At 40.5% G+C, this 26,819-nt stretch overlaps 1 protein-coding gene across 1 annotated transcript in view; it reads right to left on the bottom strand.

Annotated features, from left to right (window-relative positions):
* Positions 1 to 8,451: 8,451 nt before the first annotated feature.
* The window catches only part of LOC129684915 (calcium-binding mitochondrial carrier protein SCaMC-1-like), a 48,224-nt gene continuing 29,856 nt past the window's right edge, over positions 8,452 to 26,819 (bottom strand). Inside the window, exons 5-10 of the mRNA XM_055618175.1 lie at positions 22,021 to 22,179; positions 19,017 to 19,169; positions 13,534 to 13,641; positions 12,525 to 12,692; positions 11,625 to 11,772; positions 8,452 to 8,627 (exon numbers count right to left, since the gene is read on the bottom strand). Coding sequence (XP_055474150.1) covers positions 8,452 to 8,627; positions 11,625 to 11,772; positions 12,525 to 12,692; positions 13,534 to 13,641; positions 19,017 to 19,169; positions 22,021 to 22,179 — 912 coding nt within the window. The remainder of the gene's footprint in view (positions 8,628 to 11,624; positions 11,773 to 12,524; positions 12,693 to 13,533; positions 13,642 to 19,016; positions 19,170 to 22,020; positions 22,180 to 26,819) is intronic.

The raw sequence follows: 26,819 nt of genomic DNA, 5'->3' as shown, positions 1-26,819 counted from the left end.
AGCGTCGTCGGGGGGCGAGGCTTCTCGCTCACAGGAACCCGGCTCGGCGCAGGGTGTGGCCGCCCAGTGGCTCTCTGGGCGGAGCTGGCCTGGGCTGGCGGCTGAGCCAGATTCCAGGACGTGCATGCAGGTAGGATGGGGTGCTAGGGACCCCGGAAACGTTTCTGCTCTGTCCGAACCCTCCCCCCCATCCCCCAAGCCACAAGCTCCGCCGCCGGCACAGTAAAGCTGGGGGGAGGGGCACTTTGACCTGCTGGTTGCTCAACCTCAACGCCCGTTGGGCTGGAAGACTTGGAGAACTGCGGTTTGTGTTCACCTGAACGACAGCAGGGGGTGGGGAAACTGCGGCTTTGCAAACGTGGAAAGGGCTGTCAGACCAAAGAGCGTGGAGAGGGACCTGATCGAGGCCTTTTTCCCGAAAGGAGCATCAGTCACGGAGGAGGCCATGGAGGAAAACGAGGAGATGGAGCACAGCGGACACCTTCCCACAGCACACAGAGAAACTTCAGCTCCTCCCCTCAAGGCAGGTATGGTCCTGAGGTTTGCCACTTAAGAGTTGAGGTGAGACACGGTTTCTGGGATCACAGGAGAAAGACAGGATCTACAAAGAGAAGATCCGAGGCCTGATCCTTCAGCTGGGTAGTTCCAAAGACGGGGCGTAATTTCTAGCTAGCCTCCCGTCAGTAAAATGAGACTGTTAACAGCTGCCTCGCCAGCAAGTGGAATGAATGCCCTTCTAGTTCAGTCGCTGCTGCTCAGTACAAGCTGTGATTAAATCCTGCCGTCTTCCAGTATTTAAAATGGAAACTAAAACCACTTGTTTCTTCAAAGCGGGGAGACTGAGGCCCCGAATTAAACCTCCTTCCCTGCTATTCTGTACGTCTTAAACATACTAATAAGAATACAGAATCCGTAGATAAGCACTGCCTGCAGTTAATAAAAACCGTCCCGAAACCAGTTTCTGCGCTTCTGTTGCTTCCGCATTGTAGTCTTGGGAATTAGCCCCTTCCTCAAAAAAAAGCTGTTTTCTCTCCTGGAAAAAATGGCTTCCTAGGCCCTCTCTGGAGATCCACTGATGTTGAGACAGGATGCTTGCCGACCCAGAAACAACCGAAAGGTTCCTCAGTAGACGAGCTCCTGAGCAACCTGCGCTGTGTTCCTGTAACACGATGCCTCTGGGCACCAAAAAGCAAGCACATGCTATTCCTATCATGTTCTGGAAAGAGCAAAGCTATGTAGAGGTAGAAGTGGGTTTTCTGGGGGAAGGGGTGCTGATAATAAAGGGGAAAGGGCAGCACAGGGTGGGGTGATGGGGCTGATCTAGATCCTGTCTGTGATGGTGGTTACACATGCAATGCTCGTCAGAAACTCTGTGAAGGATCGCAATACAGCAGACTTTAAAGCCATCTTCAACATGAACCAAGCGGAATACAGAATTCTTAAACAAGCACTGTGAAGCTCAAATATGTCTGTGAAGTGTTTAAACTGTAAACGTTGCTATCAACAATACTGGGAGCCATCGGTCTGCAGAGTCCATGCTCAGAACTTCTCAGAAACAACGCTCAGGTCTGCCCAGGCTTCCTGCATAGGAATCACACTGAAACAAGAGCCATCAATGATTTGGAAGTAGAAAATAGATGTGTGCCATGAGACCAGTGAAGCACCAGAATGATTTGTTTGTTTGTTTGTTTGTTGAATCTAATAAAAGAAAAGCTTTTTAAACTTTGATCCATCTTCCAATTATCTGGGAACCCAGTTTTACTGTTCGGTGGGTTGAGCATTACAGATTGTTGTAGTTTAGATCTGGATCTGGATGTCCCAGAAAGTCCCATGTGTTAGAGTACTGGCCCTCAGCTTAGCACTGTGGAACCGGCTAGAGACTTTTAGAGGTGAGGCATTCTGCAAGGCCTTCAGGCCACTGGGGGAGACCTGTCCAATGGAAGCTGTGGAACCCCGGTCTCTGCATCTGTTTCTGGCTTCCCTGGCACTGGTGAGAGGTTCATTCCACCCTGAGCGCCTACTGTTGCCATCCAGTACCCACAGCAGTGGCCTGCCAACAGTGAGGTCATGTAACCGTGGACTCAAACCTCTGAGACCTTAAGCCCAGGCGAACCTTTCCCTACTTATAAACTGATTCTCGCCAGTATTTGCGATAATGGTGAAGGAAGGCCAACGCACAGATAACAGTCACAGCAAAATTTCACATACAAGAAAATGTTCACGGACATCAGACATCTGCATAAGAGGGCTTCTCTTCTTGTGTCCATTGGTAAGGTCCACAGACCAAGGGCTCCCACAAAGGCCATGACCTGGGTTCATACTTAGTTTTACTTGATTCACTTCTCAAGTGATCAGAAAGAAAAAAGCACCGAGCCTTCTTCAGCACATCTGCTTTAAAGACTTCTGCATGCCCTTCATTTCCATGGAAACAACAGACTCTTGCTTTCATCAGTTCTGGTCCTTGAAGACTTCGGCACCTACTTTGGGTCCTGGGGAGTGGTAGAGGATCTGTTTGAATAGCCACTCCAGAGTCTCTCGGTCTGAGCAGGTAGACATGCTTACCCTTTTTATTAACAGCTGCTAACTGCCCTGTGCTACTTAAGATAAGTCATCAAGCTCTGCCCAAGGACCAGCCCTGTTCCGAAGTCCTCACCATTGATGCTCACTAAAATCCGATGATCACAACGTAGGCTGTGTACTGAACAGCTTCACTATACGATGATTATATCATGAAGTAGAAGATGAACCTAGATGTCCTGGCAGTGTAGTGAGGTAATCACTTTAACTTGAGGCTCATTCATATCACATTAAGATAACTGGAAATTCTATCATATTCTCTAAGTCATTTAGGAGTCAGAATTCCAGGTTAAAAGGGTAAACTGTCTCTTTCCCAACCCCTCCCATCCCCAAATAAATGCAAACAATTCTCAATTGTAAAAACATGGCACTGAATTACTGAAATCACCATCATTACTAAATCATGTGAATACTTCACATTTTAAAACAATTGTACTTGTTTTAAATAACAGAATTATAATTGGCTTTAAAATCATGCCTGGGCATTTTTCAAATTTAAAAGCTGTGTTAAGATTTCAGTGTTTCAAGGAGAGCAACAGAACAAGAATATTTGAACACAGGGAACTTCCCAGAGACTCATACTCCAACCAAGTACCAGGCATGGAGATAACCTAGAACCCCCGCACAGATGTAGCCCATGGCAGTTTAGTGTCCAAGTGGGTTACATAGTAATGGGAAGAGGGACTGCCTCTGACATAATCTGATTGGCCTGCTCTTTGATCACCTCCCCCTGAGGGGAGAGCAGCCTTACCAGGCCACAGAAGATGACAATGCAGCCACTCCTGATGTGATCTGATAGACTAGGATCAGAAGAAAGGAGAGGAAGACCTCCCCTATCAGTGGACTTGGGGAGGGGTATGTGTGAAGAAGGGGATGGGAGGGTGGGACCGGGAGGGGAAGAGGGAGGGGCTTCTGGGGGGATATAAGTGAATAAAGTGTAATTAATAAAATAAATAAAAAGAAATAATGCGGGGGAAAAGAAGAAGAAAATCTTGGAGTACTTAAATCAGAACATGCACATTGCAATCCTTGTTCTTGCTATTAATTGTTCAGGGCAGCAAATATTTGATGTGGTTGTGCTTGCCTTGAGATACACAGTAAATTTTTAAACAGATATATAATAAATATCCTATGTAATTACCATAAAAAAAAGATTTCAGTGTTCAATGTTTATTTGAATCATGCCCTGAAAACTATATATTTAATAGAAATAATTTCAATCTTCTTAATAACAATAGACAATTGATCAATATTTTATATTTCTATTTTATGCATAAAACACCGGTAGCCCCTCTTCTCTCTACTTTCTCTCTCCTTTCTTTCTCTCTTCCTCTCTCCATCTCTAAACCTTTATGCTTCCATCTTTATTTCCCTCTTTCCTTCTGCCTCCCTTCTTTTTCTTTCCTTTCTTCCTTAAAAGTTAAAAGCTACCTGGGAAGTTCAGCATGTGACCTGAAAGGATATCATCTGGAAAGTAGGTACAGCATGGCTGGAATTTGTGAGTGAGCATATATGAGCTTTCTTTTCTATGTTGCACAGGCTTGCATAGTTTGCAAATAGGCTTTTGAAGTCGACAAGGCCCCATATTCCTCTCCTTCATAGATGGGTTTACCTGTGATCCATTTTTCTTCACAGGAACAAACTAAGTAAAACCAGTTCCTTGTGACCAGAACAAAAACAACCCATAGTTGATATGATGTTCTCATGAGGTCAGCAGTATGGTAAAAGCCATCCAGATGACAGGAAGAAACAACACTAACTGGTGCTCAGATTGATGGCCAGGAATGAGGTCACAGCAGAGAACTCTCCTGCCTACACTCTCTCGCGGCCAGCTTGCCATGATGATGCTGGCATCAGAGACAGGAGGTTGGGATTTAGCTAGAAAGCTAGCATGAAGAGGTGAGTAAAGGCAGAGGTTTTCCACACCCAGATGTCTATTAGGGTAAAGGAAGTGACCTCAGGCTGGAGGAAAACAAAACTCTTACTTAGAGTTGTACTACTGTACAGGACATGGATAAATGTTAAGCTACTGAAAGGGAGCTCCTAGGGAGGTTCATTGCTTTAGAAGGTAACTTAGTAACACATTAAGTTACAATGCAATACAGAATTAGGGGTAAGAGAGCTGGGAAGATGTCTCAGTAAAATGTTTGCCCTGTAAGCATGAATTTGATCCCCACATCCTAAAACAAGGACATGGACATGGCAAGGCACACCTATAATCCCAATGCTGTAAAGACAAAGACCGGGGCTTGCTACCCAACCAATCTTGCCTAAATAGGCAAGCTCCAAGTTTATGCAAGACCCTGTCTCAAAATATAAGGTGGAGGGCTAAGGAGATGGCTCAGCAAGTACAGATACCTGTCATTTAACCTGTTGACCTAAGTTCAACCTTGGGGATGCAGAGTGAGAAAAAAGAACTGACCTCCAGCAAGTGACCTCTAATCTCCATATGCATGTCTTAGCGCGCGCGCACACACACACACACACATACAGGAATTTTAACTTAGAACGTGGCTGTTCTGGCATGAGATCACATCTAAAGACCTTCTAGGTCTATATGATCTGGCTGGAATACGAACATGACTCTAACACAGAAGACAGGCAAGCAGATCTGAGTTCATGGCCAATCTGGTATAGAGCAAGTTGCAGTAAAGAAAAGCTTAGGTACAGGCATGGTGGTACATACCTTTAATCCCAAACAATGAAGGTAAATTTAGTTTGTAGAAGGAAGATCCCATGTTTGAATGTGATGGCTAAATGAGTGGCAGAAAAGGTGATGAATCAGAGAAAGGTTTGAAAGAATAGGATATGCCTAACTCTCATGAGAAGAGGAATGGGAAGCTACTTAATGGGCAATGCAGAGTTAGAGGAAGCAGTTTTAGAAGGACAGTAATGGAGAGACAGGTTACAGAGAGAGAACTCAGGTGAAGACCAAATGAGCCGGAGATTAGAGCAGATTGCTAGTTAGTTTGAGGCTAAGCAGAGCAATTCAGGGGCTGAGAGAGAAGCCAGATTGAATAAGTCATCTGGGAGAGGAGTTTGAGCCAGAACAACTGAGTTGAACCAGCCAGCCCACAGCTCAGTAAGAACAAGAAAGGGTGAGCTTATTAAGTCTCAGAGGCTGAAAACATTCTAGGCCTAGGATAGATTGAACAGAAGCTAGAGGCTTCCAGGACTAGGCCTAGGTTAGCAAAAGGAGGCAGTAAGCCTCCCAGACAACAATTGAACCACGGGAATTTTTTTAAAGTTCACTGTACACACACACACACACACACACACACACACACACACACCCCAAAAATTTAATACAATTTAAACAAGGTAAGGAGCGATTGAAGAAAATAACTATTGTCAACCTCTGGCCTCCACATGTACTCTCATTCATATGAACACACACAAGCACACACAAAAGGTGGGAGGGAAACTACAGTAACATTAATTATTTTATATAAATTACTTCCCTGAATCATCTTAGAGTCAGGTACTATATTGTAATAATATTCAATGTTCTAGGAAAAGAGGGGCTTTAAGATTGCAAACAGACTGGTCACAAGAGATGGTATAATAAACCCTTGTCCTCTACTGAATATAAAGCAAGTGTAAGAAGATATTCCTTCCCATATATGCTGCTCATTCAACTATTAAACAGCCATTGAATGCCTGAGACTGCACCACCCAAACACCTCCAAATAGGAGAGAGCACAACAAAGAAAACCAGCTGAAGTGCCTATGTTCATGGAGTCTATCTTCACATCTAGGGAGACAGAAAACAACATAATCATTTCGAAAGGGTTCTAACATTATAAGAAATGTGGGATGGGGTCTGGAGAATGACTTAGCAGCTAAGAGCATGGGCTGCTCTTTCAGACGACCTGGGTTTGGTACCCAGCATCCACATGGTAGCTCACAACCATCTGTAACTCCAGTTGCCACCCTCCCTCCCAAGCCAGTTGGGCAACCACAGTTCCGCCTGCCTCCATACAAGTGAACATACAGTGTTTGTCCTTTGTAACTAGCTTATTTCGCTTAGTGTAATATCCTTCAGGCTCATCCAGATTGGAATACGTCTCAGGATTTTCTTCCAAAGGAGAAACAGCACTCCATCGTCTGCATACACCACAGCTGTAGATGGTTGCTTGCACATTTTGATTATTGCGAGCAAGGCTGATGATGAGCACAGATGAGCAGGTCGCTCACGGAGACCCTGCTTTGAATTGTTTCTGAAACAGTGTAAGTTGCTGGATCGTACAGCCACCCTCCTTTCTGTCATATGAGGTCTACTGAGGAGCTCTTCTCCATGAACAGTGCGCAGGGTTCCTGTTTCTCCATGTCCCCAGCAGCACCTGCTGTTCTCTGGGGGTTTTGTAATAATAGCCAGCATGCTGGCATAGGATGGGGTTTCATTCAGGTTTTCATTTGCTTTCCTGTGGTCAGGAATGTCAAGCAGCTTTGCTTAATTGTGTCACTTGGACACTCTCTTTGGGGAAGTGTCATTCCAAGTCCTTTACTCACTTTTAACCAGAGTTTACACAGTAAATGAAAATGACACAGTGCAACTGCTCATTGTGTACAATTGATACTTGCTAATGGAGTAAGAAATTAATACAGAACTATTAACAGAGTTCTGACAATAGTCATCTTATTGTAAAAGTGAAATATAAGGCCATATTAGCATTATTGCTCAGTCAATTTCATGACTCCTGAAGCTCCCATTCACACAGCAAATAAAAAGTAATGACTCAGAAGAGGAACTTCAGAGATACTCTGCTCTGAGTCACACATTTAGTCCCCCTCCCCCTCCCCCTCCAGGAGGAGATAGCTGCCCCACCTCCAGTTCCAGCAACCAGTCTCAATGAGATTGCTGCAAAAGAGCTGATGTAAATAGTGACTGTGGAGGACACAAACGGAAACAACTAAGAAATGTTAGCCCACCCTTCTCACAATGGGGGGGGGGAAGAAATGTTAGCCCACCCTTCTCACAATGGGAGGGGAAGAAATGTTAGCCCACCCTTCTCACAATGGGGGGGGGGAGAAATGTTAGCCAACCCTTCTCATAATGGGGGGGGGGGAAAAAGTTTGCCCAACCCTTTTTCAAAGTGGGGGGGGGAAGAAATGTTAGCCCATCCTTCTCACAATGGGGGGGAAGAAATGTTAGCCCACCCTTCGCACAATGGGGGGGAAGAAATGTTAGCCAACCCTTCGCACAATGGGGGGGGAGCTTCTGCCCTGAGCAAAACATTCCAGGCTTTGTGGAATTCCCTGAGGTGAGGCAAGGGAGGCAAATCCTGTCTACAAAGATGTCTAGAAAGAGAAAATCATCTTCATGGGGATGAGGGGGGGAGGGTCAGATGTGCAGAACTGAAGGGGACAGAGAACTAGCAAGGGAAATGACAAACCACATCACCCAATCCATAACACTCTAGATGGAACTGTGGATCGGACTGTCTATTTTACTGAAGAGATTAACTGTAACAGCAAATTGAAGTGCATTTTTGCTTTACTGTATAAAACATGTTCAAGCTTAACAATAGTTCTAAAAAAACAAAAAAAAAACCCAAAAAACTTGTGTACCTTACCAAATGTTTTCTAATGTAAATTGTATGATACATTAACATCCAGTCAAAACTTGATTTTAGAATTAAGAAGAAGGTAACAGGAAATGTAAAATAAGAATTCTAGGATAATAAATAGTTTTAAATTTTTAAATAACTTTATCAAAACTTTTGTTTAATTTGTATATTTTATAATAAAGACAAAGTGATTTTACAATTAATTGGTGTTTCCTTCTTTTTAGAAAAAAATATCATCTTATAACCCAGGTATCATCTCATAACTTAGTGATTAAAACAATGATGACAGTTTGATATTCCACTTCTAGATTAATCCAAAAAGCCATTTCACTTGTTCGTGAGTCACACAGCCAATGCCCACTGCAGGAAGCACTTTGATGATACTAGGGGTGAAGCCCCTGAAAAATCCCCTCTTTCCTTCTTTAGTGTATATTTGCTGAATGAGCTGCATCATACGTATTGTTTCCTTTTCCATCTTGGCTATAAATTTTAAAAAACAGTATAACTAAGTTGAATTAATTAATCAATAAACAGTATAACTCAGCATTTAATATTTACATATTAACGATTTATACAAAATATTAATATAAAATATTGATAATAATATTAAACATAAAATATTAATATTTACACAAAAGGAAACAGATGAGGATTTATAGAAACTGAATTCACTTTACAGGATACTCATATATAGAATGCTCTTACGATGCTCTGTAGGATAGTATCCACATTCTAGTCCCTGCCCCCCATAGGACTATAGCCATATCACAATGCAACATGCATTTAGTACAACTTCAAAAAGTCCCCAGCGTCTATAACAGTCTCAAATTTGTTTAAAAGTCCAAAGTTCAAAGTCTCTTCTGAGATTCATGCAATCTCTTTAACTGTAATCCCCTATAAAGTCAAAATCAAAAAGCATCATATACTTCCAACATATTATGACATGGGATCTACATTACAATTCCAAAAGGGAGCATAGTGAGGAAATACTGGACCAAAGTAAGGCTGAAAACCAGTTGAGCCAACTCCAAACACTGCATCTCCATATCTGATGTCAAAATGGTCTGCAGATCTCCAACTTCTTTCATCTTTGTTGACTACAACAATTCTTTCTCTTGGGCTGGTTCCACTCCCTGTGAGCAGCTCTCCCCAGCACATATCTCACAGCTCTGACATTTTCAACATTTTCCAGTCCCCAAGGTAATCCAGGCTTCACCTTCACAGCTTCACACAATGGCCTCTCTGGGCCTCCATCCAGGGGCATCCCCAACATACACCTGACCTCAGTGGCCTTCCTTAGTCGAGGAGGAAGATTCCATAGCCCTTTCTTCTATCCTTGACTCTACAGACAGAACCACGTGGCCAAAGCTGTCAAGTCCTGCTGCTTGCTGGCACATGGCCCCTGTCTTCAGTTCCATCCTCACCAGCTTTCTGGTTTTGATGGTTTCCTTTTTGACTAAGCTTAGCTGTCCTGAAACTCAATCTGTAAAGCAGGCTGGCCTCAAACTCAAGAGATCTGACTAAAAGCATACAATACCACATTTGGTTCTAAGCTTTTCTTTAATTTCTTTTCACAGTCGAAAGCTTATCTGGAATCTTGCTCTGAGGACACCACTCCCTTTATTCCATTAAATATCAGAATTTTCTTTAATCTCTTTATCTTCTTGAACACAGGATTTTGCTCCATTCCACTTCCTGGTGCCCCTTTTCTCCTCAAATTGTACATTTTTGCAACTTTCTTTGCTTCGCCTGCTCCTTTTGATCTGCATAAACATGGCTATTAGTGGCCACGCTCCACACTAAACTATTGTGAAATCTCCCTCTGCAAATGCAATTATCCAAAACTCCTCTTTTTTTTTTTTTTTTTTTGGACAAGGGCAGAAAGCAGCTACATTCAACACCAAAATATCACAATAGATTTTAGACCACATACTAACATTCTTCTCCTCTGAAACTTCTTGAGCCAGGCTCTCACAGTTCAAATCACCTCAGCACCACTGTCTGGATGAGCTAGGATGGTCCATTATGCCCCACTTAAAGTGTTCCACCGCTTTTCTAATCCAAAGTCCCAAAGTCCACATTCCTCCAAACAAAAACATGGTCATTTCTTATTACAGCAATACCCCACTCCTGGTACCAACTTCTGTCTTAGTTAGGGTTGCTATTGTTGTGAGACATCATGACCACAGCAACTCTTACAAAGGAAAACATTGAATTGGGGTTGGCTTAAAGTTCAGAGGTTTAGATTATTATCATGATGGGATAATAATGGTGGATGTAGGCAGACATGATGGTGGAGAAGGAGCTGAAAGTCCTACAGAAGAGACCGAGAGCCACTAGACCTGGCTTGAGCTTCTAATACCTCAAAGACCATCTCCTGCTTACACACTTTCTCCAACAAAGCCATACCTACTCCAAAAAGGCATACCTCCTAATAGTGCCACTCCCTTGGACCTATGAGGGAAATCTTAATTCAAACCCTCACAAACAGTGGACTATACATGTGACTATTTAAATTTAATTAAAATTTCACTCTTCGGTCACATTAGTACCTTTCAAATGCCTGATAGCCACATATAATGGGTGGCTACTATACCAGGCAGTACAGAAATAAATGGTTTCTATCACTGCAGAAAGTTCCCTTGACCAATTTGCAAGTTTTTTATGAGAGACTTCACAGAGGCATTTGGAAATGAGACTGAAGGGTAGTTTAATAGAAGGCATGAGTGATACTGAACAAGCAAATTCTCCATCTCAAGTGTGATATAAATCAAACCCAAAGCCTAACTGAGAAAAAGAGCGAGAAAGAAAAAGTAAAAGTATATTACCCACTGTGAGACCCCTAACATTTTGCTGAGAAAAACAGACCACATAGTGTTTACCATCCCTCCCTGAAGCAGACTGACATACAGAGAGTCCTGAAGAAGCTCATGACAGTGACGGTAAAATAAGGAATGGTGTGCCTCTGTGGGTTAGCTGTTGGTTTAAAGGAAGCAAATCTTTTCTACTGTTCTACATCTCCTTAAAAATATAACTGAAGCAAATGTGGAAGGCTCCAGGCAGAACTGTGGAGGAAAAAGAAAACTGAATCTTACAAAAGGTTCCATGGGAGCTGGCTCAGTGGTTGAGAGCACTTGCTGCTCTTCCAGAGGACCAGGGTTCAGTTTCTAGCACCCATGTGGAGGCACGTGACCATCTATCACTCCAGTTCCTAGAGATCTAATGGCCTCGTCTGGCCTCTCCAGGGACTGCATGGATGCAGCACATGTAGATATACGCAACACACTCACACTGATAAAATAAATAAACCTTTAAAATGATAACAATTCTTTCAGATCTGGTGCTTTATGTTGGTTAGCGTGTCCTTTATTTATCAATTCTATGGGTTTTCTGCTTTTAAACTTATCAGTTCATGCTTATTTAAAACATGGTTCTTACCTTAGTGACGATGTCATTAAACTAAAACAGTGAACTCACCTGCCTGCATGCGATTTCTAACAAGATTCAGAGGAAAAGAGGCTAACTGGCCGCAAGTGTGAGACAACGTACTACAGCCCAGCACGACTGCTAAATCAGGCTTCACGGAGTTTTCTGCGTAGTGCTCCAGCCAGTAGTTCTTGAGAAGCTGAAAGAGAAGAAAGGGCCGTCAGACTTGCAGCTCCAACTAGAATAAAGTTCAGCACCAGAGCTCTGCAGGCTGTTTGTACCTCTGTGACTCTTAGGTGCTTTTTGCCTGGCTTTGCTTTCTGTTTTCCTTTGACTGCTTTAGCTTTAAAGACCAGAGCAAAACCTCTGGAAATTCTCCCAGGAATTAACTGGATACCATTTTATGCCAACATCAAATCTGTCCAGAGACATACCCATGGTCCTGGTCATGAAATGCCATGCCCTGCCTGATACCATTGCCTATAACTGTCAGAATGCTCCTTTAACTCTGGCTCTCATCTCTAACCCACATTTATTCGTCTCCATGATTCCAATCTTCACAACAACCATGCAAGAAAAGTTCTGTTTTCTCAGCCTTACCTGTGCATCAGAGTCCCCTGAGCAGTTAGCAAATCTGAGATCCAGGTCCTTCCTGGGATAATTGAATTAGAATACCTCAGGATATGGCCAAGGAGTCGATTCTCTTAAAGACCGTCAAGAGGGTGAGTCTGATGCACACGCGGGGCTGAGAACTACTACTTTATCAGAAGTTATGTCTATAATCATCACTGCCAAGAAGGGAATTTTAAAAAAATTACTAGATGACCATATTTCTAAGAGAAACACAAATAAAAACACCCAGTTTCATTCTTGATCAGAAGCTATTTCATACAAAGCCATATCCCATTTTCAAATATGATGCAGAACATCTTATTTTGAGAATGAACTCACCTCGAAGACCGTGAGATCTAAGCCTGCATATGGTACGATGCTTATCAGGTTGGGAACGTAGCCTTTGCAGAAGGCCCGAACACCTTCTGTCTTCAGAAGCTTCCTGCCACAATCAATAATCCCAGAATACTCTCCAGTTTTACCTACCATCAGCCTGGTCTTTATCACCTAGGTGTGAAAGAATATAATAAAGATGTGCTGATTAGATTTACCTAATCTCATAGCAATCTAGTGAGATCTGTTTTATCATGTTTACAAATTTAGAGAAATCATAGAATCTCTGGTGGCTTATGCCTGTAGTCTCAACACTAGGAGACCACAGCAAGGGGACTGCCACAGTACAATGTCAGCCTGGGCTAAATAGTGACTTCCAGGCCAGTGTGGGGCACAGAATGAGATTCTGTCTCAAAAAACCAAACATAAACAACAACGTAGTCTAAAACTAAATGTCTACTTACTAAAACTTCCTTTTCTTTATTTAACCTGTTATTTTTACCTAAAATGTCTTTCTTCATAATCCCTCATGTTCAAAGTCTGTGCCATGATCATACACACATTCCATTTGTGTCTTTCATGGGGTTCTTAACTAGAAATAAATAAATTCTCCCCTTTAAGTTTCTATAGTACTATATAGTAAGCTATCTTCTAGAATTTTTTTAAATTTTGGATCATCAATATTGTTGTACATGTTTTATTTTCCCTTCTAGACTATCGAATATGTGATCAAAGCCCTCATCCGAATCTCCCTTGGATCTGACATGGCACCTAGCAAAGTACCTTCAATGTAGCATGCATACAATCCATATTTGCCTAATGAATGATTAGATAAATAAATGGATTTTTTTACTCTAACTACAATACCATTTGTCTTAAACAACAAAGTCTATTAAGACTGACACTTTATACCAGATTCAAATCTTACAAAGTTATTAAAATAACTGAAAATCATTTCTGATTGTCAGTTGCATCAATAGCATGATTTTAATTAAAACGTTATAATAATACATACCTCCAGGGGATAAATACAGGTTTGGGAAGTTGCGCCAGCCATGGAACCAGCTATAAATCTTTGAAGAACTCCTAAATTAGCATCATCAAAACTAAGTAATTTCTTATACTGTATAGATAAAAATATTGAAATGTATAGTATTACTAAAATATATACTTTTTAATTTTTACAACATTAATAGTATAAAACTATATTAAAATATAGGTCAGGTGCTGATTATTAACACAACCTAGTATAATACTAAATTTTAGTTTCTATGTAATAGAAAAGTTAAAGCTCTCTATTCACTTTTTTTCTTTTACTTTCCCCTGTGGAATAATTCAATAGCAATGTTAAATTACTGAAGTCTATTCATAAATGTGTTACATCATAATGAGCATGCAAATAACATACATGGGGGTTGCATTCTTATCATTTTATAGCACTCAACAGAGTGTTGGCTGACTAGGTAATTAGAAGAGTTAACATGACAGGTTATTTTGTTACAACTACAGTAAGAAAGATCAGAACAGTAACGCTCATGAAGACTATAACTGGGAACAAGCCTACAGGCCAACTACTTGTTAAAAGAATTAGGGTGGGAGTGGAGAGATGGCTCTGTGGTTAAGGACTTGCTATTCTTACAAAGGACATGGGGTTCGGTTCCCAGCACCCACTTGGAGGTTTGCAACCATTCTTAACTCCAGTTCTAGGGGATCCAGCACTGTAGTCTGACCTCTGCAGGCAGTAGGTACACAGGCCGTACGCATACATGCAGGCAGGCAAATCATGCAAACATATCTAAAAGCATTACTATATGTGTTTTTGTGCCTTGGGATTTTGCAGGTCAGACTTCAAAGGTGACAGAATAGTTTACTTGGCAGAGAAAATTACAAAGCAGCAAACACTCAGGCTGCAGCATGACAGAAAAAGCATTGAAGGCAGCCCAACATTCATTCATGATTAAAACTCTGGGGGAAATTTTTCAAATAGGTACAAAAGGAGGTTATCTCCATTCAATGAAGGTCAAACAAGAAAAGCCCTCAGCTAACATTCATGTTGGAATTTAATTACCATTTGTTCTAGTTTCATTTCTGTTGCATAACTACAAAGGGGTGGAGTCAGAATTTGAATTTAGAAAGTGTGGCTGCAAACTAAGAATGATGGTTCAGTAAATAAAGGGCCTATAGGCCTAATGACCTGAGTTAGAGCTCCAGATCCCACATGGGAGCAAGAGAGAACTGATTTCTGACCATTTTCCTCTGACCTCCACACACATACCATGCCTGGCCTTGCTAACCTGCACACACACAAACACACACACACACACAGAGAGAGAGAGAGACAGACAGACAGACAGACAAATAAATACTAAAAACGTCTTTGACTGAAATTCCGCATTCACAGTTCATGACTCTAACTCCTTACATACTGTTCCACATAGTCTCCCTTAATCCCTGATGAATGTTGGTATCTAATTTGATTTGCAGTGACTCTCAGTTCACCCCTTTAGTACACACTACTATGTGACAGCCCTTGTGCACCTCTAACGTTACCTCAAAAGCAACATCTCAAGACGAAGGAACGGAAACATGAAGACGTGGGCTCTGATCCTGACTCTTTTGCCAACCAAATATTACTTCAGTAAGTGGTGCATCATCACTTGCCTACGTCTTCCCATCTACAGAACGACATTGTGCAACACTGGCATTCACTAATGAACAGGCATTGTTCTGGAAACAAGCCTACACAACCTGTTCTAAAGTAAGCAGTTATTCCTGGACAAATAGTTTAAACCAGACCTAACGGAAAAGATAAAACCTGACTGAGAGTGCTAGCTGTGTCCTGATACACATTCTCCCCTTCGCCCTAAGAAATGAGTTCATTTGCAGCTACTTGTTTCACAACTAAAGACCACACTCCTAAATTCCTTTACAGCCAGACCTATGGATCCCGAAATTTGGTCTAGTGGCATGAGGAAATAAGTATTCCATGTCACTTTTGGAAAGTGTCCTAGAAGGGAAGGTTCCTTCCCTAATTACTGCCTGGATATTAGATCTGATTGCTGGAACTCCATCTCAGACTCAGGCCAATGGAGAGCACAACAGAAGGCAGATGGTGAGCCAGAAGTGACTATACTTCTTTTTGCCTACAGAGCATCTCTGCACTCTCCCTAAATTGCCTTTCCTCGGATTTCCATGTGTGATGGGATGATGAATTTCAATCCAAAGTTGTGTGAGGATTCCTGTCACATGCCCCTGGGCCTAACTCTAATTTACACTAAGTGATAAAAGCAACCAGCAGACTAGAGCAGGAAGAAGAGATGTTAAAGTAACTTTCTTCTTGGTGAAGGAAATGCAAGGTATAGATTCTAGAAAGAATTTCCATAAAAAGGAGAAAAATGTAAGAGAAAATGTGAACAAAGTTGAAACAGGAAAAGCACCGTTTGTTAAGAAATAATTAAAAGACCGTCAAAGTAGTATATTGTCAAGTTTACAAAAGTCCAGAACACATTAAATGGGGAGAAATTGTAGAAGGCTTAATTGGAATGAAGAGTTTGCACAGAGCCCAAAAATGTAAAACGTGGTCTCTGGAGAACCACTGCAACTCACTTGACCTGGCCTCATTCAGCACCTGTCCCCCAATAAATTCTACGCTATGAGTCAAGAGAACAGTGAGCCTCAGAGAATGTGGAAAAGGATGTGGTTAAACAGAGGGAAAGACAGAGCTTTTAGAGAGCAAGAAAACAAAGCAGACACTATACATGCACTATAATCCCAGCACTCAGGGAGGTGGAGGTATGTGGATCTCTGTGAGTGTGAGGCCAGCCTTGTCTATAAAGTGAGTCCAAGACAGCCATGGCTACAAAGAAACCCTGTCTTGAAAAAAAAGAGAAAGAAAGAAGGAAAGGAAGAAAGAAAGAACAAAAGAAGGAAGGAAGGAAGGAAGGAAGGAAGGAAGGAAGGAAGGAAGGAAGGAAGGAGAAAGAGAAAGAAAGGAAGGGAGGAAGGAAAGAGAAAGAACAAAAGGAAAAGAAAAGAAAAGAAAAGAAAAGAAAAGAAAACAAGTACAACAGCACAGGAATGACTTAGTTTTTCACATCCTCTGTGGCATTCTCTTCATTCTTGGTATGCCTACAAGGCAATGTCTCCCTGGAGGGGCCAGCAGGAAGCAGAGTGGGGCCTAAAGAGAAAAAATGTGAAGGAGGCTGCTGTCTGTCACTCATCAAAAGTTGCACAAAATAGGGAAAGGATGCCCTCTGCTGCCTCTTTGCTCCCTTTCCAGCTCACCAGGCTGCACACTAGAAATCTGAAGTCAAAGATGTGGTTAGTAACAGTGTGTTATCTGGAGCGTCCTGTGCCACTGTACGCCCCTTAGGTAGTGAAGGTGGCGTCCTGACGCAGTCAGAACACTCTTTTTCTTCCTAAATGACAGCACAGACATTCCCAGTAGCAGCAACGAACACACAGTCTGACCTGCCATTTTTATACATTTACAACACGGTGTTTTTGTCTCGTAAATCGGTATTTTCATTTAGATGAACCGTCCCTGAATTTCAACAGACTTTTGATAGAATATGAACTTGGAAGGGCAGAGTCCATATCTATCTTGGTTTCTCATCTATTCCCAGACTCCAGTATAAGACCTCGCTCATGTGTAGGCACATAACAAACACTGAAATACATGAAATTGCCAAAACTCAAAAGATACTGTAACTAAGATTTCATGGTCTATCTGTTGCCTGGTACAACTTTATACTCATAGTTACTAACTTCAACTGGTCTTTGCTACCAACCATCTTTTTTTCATTTCCTTGCTCTATCTGCACTGTGACTCTCTTGAACTAATCCATATTTTCTCCTCTTTCCTCAAGCCTCCAACAGGTCCTTACTTTCAATTTTTACCAAAAAATCATACTCCCCTTGGTCTCTTATAATACACACACACACACACACACACACACTCTACTGAATCAATTTAGTAGAAACATTGCCTTGCCTTTTCCACTTCTAGGATATCCCTCTCTTTGGACCTATCTTCTCCCTCCCAGCTCCCACTTCATTCCTCTTTGGCTTTTCACGGTGAAACTCCTTGAAAGACTTCTCAGCCTTTCTACTCTGTCTTCCCAGTAACCACTGACTCTGACTGACATACCATCCTTCATTCATTCATATCCTTTATTAATTTAACATCCATAAAGACAGATGGGGTTTTGGGGGTTGTTTTGTTTGTGTTTTTGCTACATCTCTATCATTTAGGAAAAGGTCTGTAACACATGAGGTGCACAGTAGCTGATAAAAACAATATTGCTGAATGGTCAGCAAATCCCAATTTAAGAAAGGACTATGTAGTGGAAGTTTTGGTTTCTTTAAAAACTCAGTTATGCTATGCAAATATGTTTTTGTTTTAATCCCAAGTGTGGGCTATGGGACTGCCTTAGTTTATCCACAGCTGCTAACAGCCTCGTGCTAACAGCTCAGAGAGGAGTGTGGTCTTTGCCAGCTGCAGTTAGTTTAATTCTGAGGACAAATACCAGAGCCCAGAGAGGAAGGATCACTTCGAAGAGACAGATGAAGAAAGAAGAAGGTTGCTGTTTTGCTGGACTACTGGATACCCTGACTACTGAGATTGGTATTTTCCCAAAGAAACCAATGATCCTACCCAACCAGAACTAAGTCTAAAGAAGTCTACTTCCCCTGTCCCTTCTAACCTTCTTTCTCTCCTGCCTAGGGATCAGGAGATTGGAAGGTAGGGAGAGGCATAAGGAACCCAAATAAAATAGAGTTAAAAACTAGCTCCTACAGGGCTGTACAATAATTTCAAACAGAGTCCTGTATCCTACTCATCTATCTTCTTGCTTTTCAACTATCTGACCTGAGGAAGGATAGCTTCACTCTTTTATAATGTTGAGGTCCTGTGACTATGTGAATAAGTCCACACAAAAGAAGCACTTTAATGCCATAGCTAAAAATTTACTTAAAAAGAATTACTCTAAAATTTACAATAAGAGGAGAAACTTGAGAAGCATATAGAGCTTTCTTAAACTCTTATGAGACCCAAATAAACTGCAGTATTTGAAAACTGATTTCTCATCATTTAAGCAAAAGTAAAATCCTAAATCAGACTGACAAATTTTGATATTCAGTGTACATTTTTCAACTTTGCCTTTACTAAATAAGAATCTCAATTACTGACAAGTTAATTGAAATATCTGAAAAACATTGAAACAGTTCTAAGAAAAAGCAATTATGAACTGCTTTGTGAATACTTCTTATGCTGTGACAATTAACTTTAAAAACTAGTCACAGATCTGCCAATAATACAATGCAACCTACAGAAGTGCTCTTAAGGCAATAAGAAATCAAATAAAAGTAAAATCAGTGATATTTACATTGATAACTACTGATTATATACACTAGTGTTCTCATTCACAAAAGTCTAAACTTTCAAAACTTAAATTTAAATCACGAACATTTAAAACCCCATAGTCAATAACAATTTACCTGTTCATAGGACCCGATCTTGAGTACTGACTCTGGCGCAATTTTAAAAACATTTACACCATTTCCTCGCCAAAGAGAAAAAGTGCCTCCTTCTTTTAACAACTGCTTGAACTCATTAACCAATCTCATTTTAGTCACTTTTGAACCATGAACCTAGAAATAAACAGCAAATTTGTTTATCAATTTATTTTGGTGGTACTATAAAAATTATTTCATTGTTGGTGAAATAATTATATCTATATATTTCATAACTGTCAACAGCAGTTTAATTTTCCTTCAGTCATATAAAATCAATGTTGGTATTTTTCTTGTCCCCAATTACACATAAAAATCATAGTCGTCTTCCCTCTACCCATTGTTTTGTGTCCCGTGTTTCAAATAAAGTGAAATCATAGAAATAAACATTTCATGTTTTTTTTTAATTGCTTGTAGTTTAGCAGATGATGAAATCACCCACAGTTTAACTCCACCTTGCTTTCTAGGGTCATGAGTCACCTCTGTGCAGTGTATCCACACGGTATATTCTACCTACCCAATAATCAGTTAAGAGGCTGTCTCAGTTACCAGGTCTACTGTCACAGTATTACCACAGTGCATATGTACCCCTTATCCTACTACATTAAGGTCCCAAAGGTCGTCAGTATGAATGTCTGCAATGTGCATATTCCAGAGAAAGCATAAAGTACTTCCTTAAGTGAGAGGATGATTGTTCTACTTTAGTATTATGTTGCTAATCTCCTATTGTGCCCTATTCCCATCTGTCACCTCTCAACCATGTCTCCATCTGTACATACCCATATATTTTTCCCTTTACATGTAAATTTTTAAGTTTTCTTATAGACCCATTACTGGGGAAACTGAGTTTTCTACTTTAATATGTAACAGAACATATTCAACCCTGTCTTTCAAAATGATTTCCAAATTTAGCTTCCTGATTGAATAATTCTACTCAGTTATAACACTAGTAAATATTCCTGGGTTATACATAGAATCAAATACATAAAAGGATAATGGGTTAGTTGTCCTCTTAGCATCTACTAAAGTATATTCCCTATACTTAGATTATTAAACTAAAGCCTTTTATTTCCACTGGCTAAATTAACCAATATATCATTATACATCTACATGGGAAATAAAAGGAGAAATAAAATAGTATATATTACGTTTGGTATTCCCATAGTACTAGTATTGAGTCTTTTTGTCTGGCTATATAATGGCATTTTAATAGTTATTATCTAATTATTTTCTCTGATGTACTGTAATTCCTCTAATGGTAAAAAGTGTGTCTAACTACAGCACTTAATCCCCATTAAAGTACCCAATATACAACATACCCTGCTAAATATGTATGGAATGAATAAACTAAGCTCCCTTAATCCAAAATAATATCCTTTTAATTCACTATATTTCTAAAAGTGGCATACAAATTTAATATTTAAGTGGAGTCACATATTTTGAATAAATGAAGAATAATTACAGATAAATTACAACATTCATAATTAGGTAACATTACAGTTTTACACAATTATACTAGAATACTATAATAACGATTTATAATTCATCAACAAAGGCTACCAATATCACCAAAACAACAGAGGACAACAAAATACCCAGATATACAATTTTAATTACAAATTTTGATCACTGCATTTTTCTTGATTTTTATATTCTTATAGAAAAAGTATTTAGCAAGTATTAACTTGTAATTATAAATTTTAATTATTATTGGATAGGTTAGCTATGTTTCTGAAAAACCGTCTGGTGGAGTGGATCTACTGCTATTTTAAGTTGAAGTTAACTTGAATAATTAGGAAGCAGCTGGCACACAGGGAAGGGCTTCTCTTGCCTCCCATCCTCAGAGGTTTCATTCATGGCAGTAGGACTGTGGAGTTCCCATCATGTGACAGGAAGCAGAGAGAGACCACCTGCTTTGGCCAATGAAGTCCTATTTGCCTTTCCCTCCACGGAGGTCTGCAGCCCATGGGATGGGGCTGCCCACCATCCGGGGGATTCCTCTTAGTTAATCCTTCTGCAAATGCCCTGCTAGCTTAATGGTGAGTGCTTTGCTAATCTGCTAGGCTCATCTCAATGAACTGACATTCAAGTATAATTCAGGATAGCCATACTAAAATCTACAGACCAAAGAAGCTAAATAACAAGGAGGACCCTAGTGAGGATGCTTAAATTTCATTCAGAATGGCAAACAGGATAGATACCAAAGTGGTGGAAGAGAGGGAATAGGATGGGAGCCTACTATAGAAGGTTCTCTGAAAGGCTCCACCCAACAGGGGATCAAAGCAGATGCTGAGACTCACAACCAAACTTTGGGCACAGCACAGGGAGTCTTATGGAAGAAGGAGGGACAGAAGGACCCAGAGGGGACAAAAGCCCCACAAGGAGACCAACAAAGCTAAAATTTCTGAGCCCAGGGGGTCCTGCTGAGACTAATGTACCAACCAAGGACCATACATGGAGAGGACCTAGACCCGCAGCTCAGATGTAGCCAAGAGGCAGCTCAGTCTCCATGTGGGTCCCAAGTAAGGGGAGCAGGGGCTGCCTCTATCATGAATTTGATTGCCTGCTCTTTGATCACTTGCCCCTGGCAATGCTGCCTTGCCAGGCCACAGAGAAAGGGGATTGACGCAGTCAGGATGAGACTTGATTAGCTGTGGGCAGATGGCAGGGGAGGAGAACTCCCCCTTTCAGTGGTGGAGGGAAGAAGAGTGGGACTGGGAGGAGTTGAGGGAGGGGGCTACAATCAGAATATACAATGAATAAATCGTGAAAAATAGACAAATAAATGAAATTTTAAAAAAAGATTAATCCTTCCAAACACCATAGGAGCCTCTTAAAGAAAACGAAGAGATACTTTACTAGTAAAGAGAAAATAATTTAAATTGTCAAGAAAACATAAAATCTCAATGGGAAGTACTATGAAATTTCACTTCTCAAGGACTCTTCGTTTGACTTCAGCTCTTCAGGAGAAGTGTAGCATGCAAACTACCTGCATCATGACTTTCAGGCGTTCTAAAGGTGCTGTGCAGGTCCGCGTCACCCCACTCGAAACTCCTGCTGCTACCAAGTGCTTCCACCAGTCTCCGGACTCCTTTTCTTGCTCTGTAAATTCATCTGGAACAGTTATACTCTCTCCTATATCAATTATCTAATAAACACACAAAAAGAGAATTAGACAGGGCAGCGTAAACATTTGAGAAGTAAGAGCATAACTTGCTACAACGATGGAGAAAACTTTTCACACAGACAAAACACTTAAACATTTTTCAGATCACCTATACTGAAGACTGACAATTGACTTAGTACCCAGTGCTTATACTCAAATGATTTTGAATAACAATTCATATGAGGATTCAAAACAAAATTTTCATTAAATTAGGTGGTAATTTAAAATAATTTTCAAACCATTTGAATAATTTCTTCCATGAAAACAATGTGAACCCTCAAGCAGGAAACACACCACTTACACAGTATCTGCCACACACTAGATGAAGAATAAATAGTAAATCAATTCCCACACTTTATTCCAAATTCTTAGACATAAGCCTAAATCAGGATTCAAGAACAGCATCTTACATGCTCCAACTTATTATTCACACTGATCTTTTGTTGATCAATTTTTTCTTTAAAAATATGTCTTACAATGAGTTTGTTTAGTAATTTTTTTAAAGACAGGATGAGATGTTTATTCTTTTTTCTTAATTACACTTTATTCACTTTGTATCCCCCATAAGCCCCTCCCTCCTCCCCTTCTGATCACATCCTCCCTCCCTCTTCTTTATGCATGCCCCTCCCCAAGTCCACTGATAAGGGAGGTCCTCCTCTCCTTCCTTCTCATCTTAGTCTATCAGATCACATCAGGAGTGGCTGCACTGTCATCTTCTGTGGCCTGGTAAGGCTGCTCTCCCCTCAAGGGGAGGTGATCAAAGAGCAGGCCAATCAGATTATGTCAGAGGCAGTCCCTCTTCCCATTACTATGTGACCAACTTAGACACTAAACTGCCATGGACTACACCTATGCAGGGGTTCTAGGTTATCTCCATGCCTGGTACTTGGTTGGAGTATGAGTCTCTGGAAAGAACCCTGTGTTCAAATTATCTGGATCTTTCTATCTCCTTGTGAGCCTCCTGTCCTCTCCAGATCTTACTATTTCCCACTTCTTACATAAGATTCCCTGTACTCTGCCCAACAGTTGGCCATAAGTTTCAGCATCTGCTTTGATAGTCTGCAGGGCAGAGCCTTTCAGAGGCCCTCTGTGGCAGGTTCCTAGGTTGTTTCCTGTTTTCTTCTTCTTCTGATGTCCATCCTCTTTGCCTTTCAGGATGGGGATTGAGTGTGTTAGTCAGGGTCCTCTCTCTTGATTAGTTTCTTTAGATGTACAGATTTTAGTACGTTTATCCTATATTACATGTCTATATGAGTGAGTATATACTGTGTGTGTCTTTCTGCTTCTGGGACAACTCACTGAGGATGATCCTTTCCAGGTCCCACCATTTACCTGCAAATTTCATTATTTCCTTATTTTTCATTGCAGAGTAATACTCCATGGTGTAGATGTACCACAACTTCTGCATCCATTCTTCAGTTGAGGGGCATCTGGGATGTTTCCAGCTTCTGGCTATTACAAATAAAGCTGCCACAAACATGGTTGGGCAAATGTCCTTATTGTATACTTGAGCCTCTTTTGGATATATGCCTAGGAGTGGTATGGCTGGATCTTGAGGAAGCACTATTCCTAGTTGTCTAAGAAAGCACCAGATTGATTTCTAGAGTGGTTGTACAAGTTTACATTCCCACCAGCAGTGGAGAAGGGTTCCCCTTTCTCCACAACCTCTCCAGCATGTGTTGTCACTTGAGTTTTTCATCTTGGCCATTCTGATGGGTGTAAGGTGAAATCTCAGAGTCGATTTGATTTGCATTTCCCTAATGGTTAATGAGGTTGAGCATTTCTTTAAGTGTTTCTCTGCCATTCTATATTCCTCTACAGAGAGTTCTCTGTTTAGCTCTGTTCCTCATTTTTTAATTGGATTACTTGGTTTGCTGCTTTTCAGCTTCTTTGGTTCTTTATATATACTGGATATGAGTCCTCTGTCAGATAAAGGGTTGGTGAAGATTCTTTCCCAATCTGTAGGCAGTCGGTTTGTTTTAATGACGGTGTCCTTTGCTTTACAAAAGCTTTTCAGTTTCATGAGGTCTCATTTATTGATTGTTACTCTTAGAGCCTGTGCTGTTGGTGTTCTGTTCAGGAAGTTGTCTCCTGTGCCAATGAGTTCAAGGGTATTCCCCACTTTTTCTTCTAACAGATTTAATGTGTCTGGTTTTATGTTGAGGTCTTTGATCCACTTGGACTTCAGATTTGTGCAGGGTTATAAGTATGGATCTACTTGTATTTTTCTACATGTAGACATCCAGTTAGACCAGCACCATTTGTCGAGGATGCTATCTTTTTTCCATTGTATGGTTTTGGCATCTTTGTCAAAGATAAGTGTGTGGGTTTATTTCTGGGTCTTCTGTTCTGTTCCATTGATCCACCATTCTGTTTCTATGCTAGTACCATGCAGTTTTTATTACTGTTGCTCTATAGTACAGCTTGAGATCAGGGATGGAGATCTTTTATTGTAGAGGATTGTTTTAGCAATTCTCGGTTTCTTGTTATTCCATATGAAGTTGAGAATTTTTCTTTCCAGGTCTGTAAAGAATTGTGTTGGTAATTTGATGGGAAATGCATTGAATCTGTAGATTGCTTTTGGTAAGATGGCCATTTTTACTATGTTAATCCTGCCCAGCCATGAGCATAGGAGATCTTTCCATCTTCTCATATCTTCTTCTAATTCTTTCTTCAGAGACTTGAAATTTTTTTCATACAAGTCTTTGATTTGCTTGGTTAGGGTTACACCAAGGTACTTTGTCATTTGTGGCTATTGTGAAGGGTATTGTCTCCCTTATTTCTTTCTCAGCCCTTTTGTCTTTTGTATACAGGAGTGCTACTGATTTTTTTGAGTTAATTTTGTATCCGGCCACTTTGCTGAAGGTGTTTATCAGCTGTAGGAGTTCCCTGGTAGAGTTTTTGGAATCACTCACGTATACTATCATATCATTTGCAAATAGTGATAATTTGACTTCTTCCTTTCCAATTTGTATTCCCTTGATCTCTTTCAACTGTCTTATTGCTCTAGTGATAATTTGACTTCTTCCTTTCAAATTTGTATTCCCTTGATCTCTTTCAACTGTCTTATTGCTCTAGCAAGGACTTGAGAAAGTGGGCAGCCTTGTCTTGTCCCTGATTTCAGTGGGATTGCTTTAAGTTTCTCTCTGTTCAGTTTGATGTTGGCTATAGGCTTGCTGTATATCGCCTTTACTATGTTTAGATATATGCCTTGTATCCCTGATCTCTCCAATACTTTAAATATGAATGGATGTTGGATTTTGTCAAATGGTTTTTCAGCATTTAGGGTGATTACCAAGTGTTTTTTATTTCCTTTCAGTTTGTTAATATGGTGGATGACATTCATGGATTTCCGTATATTGAACCACCGCTGCATACCTCGGATGGAGCCTACTTGGTCTAGTGGATGATATCTTTGATGTGTTCTTGTACTCGGTTTGCGAGTATTTTGTTGAGTATTTTTGCATCAATGTTCATAAGGGAGATAGGCCTGAAATTCTCTTTCTTTATTGGGTCTTTGTGTGGTTTAGGTACCAAGGTGACTGTGGCTTCATAGAATGAGTTTGGTAATGTTCCTTCTGTTTCTATTTTGTGGAATAGTTTGAAGAGAACTGAAGTTAGCTCTTCTTTGAAGGTCTGGTAGAATTCTGCGCTGAAACCATCTGATCCTGGGCTTTTTTGGATGGGAGACTTTCGATGACTGCTTCTATTTCCTTGGGGGATATAGGACTATTTAATTAATTTACCTGGTCCTGATTCAGCTTTAGTAAGTCGAATCGATCAAGAAAATTGTCCATTTCATTTAGATTTTCAAATTCTGTGGCATATAGACTTTTGAAATAAGTCCTAATGATTGTTTGGATTTCCTCAGTGGCTGTAGTTATGTCCCCCCTTTCATTTCTGATTTTGTTGATTTGGATGGTGTCTCTAAGCCTTTTAGTTAGCTTGGCTAAGGGTTTATCTATCTTGTTGATTTTCTCAAAGAACCAGCTCTTGGTTTCATTGATTCTTTGAATTGTTTTATTTGTTTCTAATTGATTGATTTCAGCCTTGAGTTTGATTATTTCCAGCCATCTACTCCTTTTTTTGGTGTGTCTGCTTCTTTTTCTAGGGCTTTTAAGGGAGCCATTAAGTTGCTTAAATGAGCTGTCTCAAATTTCCTCTTGAAGGCAGTTAGTGCTATGAACTTTCCTCTTAGCACTGCTTTCATTGTGTCCCACAAGTTTGGGTATGTTGTGTCTTCATTTTCATTGAGTTCTAGAAAGACTTTAATTTCTTTCTTTATTTCTTCCCTGACCCAGCTGTCATTTAGTAGCAAGTTGTTCAGTTTCCATGTGTGTAGGCTTTTTGCTATTTCTGTTGTTGTTGAGATTTACCTTTATTCCATGGTGATCAGACAGGATACAAGGGATTATTTCAATCTTCTTGTATCTGTTGAGGCTCGCTTTGTGACCCACTATATGGTCTATTTTGGAGAAGGTTCCATGAGGTGCTGAGAAGACGGTAAATTCTTTTGTGTTTGGGTGTAAGGTTCTGTAAATGTCTGTTAGGTCTATTTGATTCATGACCTCTGTTAGAGACATTGTTTCTTTGTTTAATTTCTATTTTGCTGACTTGTCCTT

This window comes from Psammomys obesus, unplaced genomic scaffold, assembly GCF_907164565.1.
Source record: "Psammomys obesus unplaced genomic scaffold, mPsaObe1.curated_primary_1811, whole genome shotgun sequence".
Taxonomy (NCBI): domain Eukaryota; kingdom Metazoa; phylum Chordata; class Mammalia; order Rodentia; family Muridae; genus Psammomys; species Psammomys obesus.
This window is presented reverse-complemented; position numbering and strand designations above follow the sequence as displayed.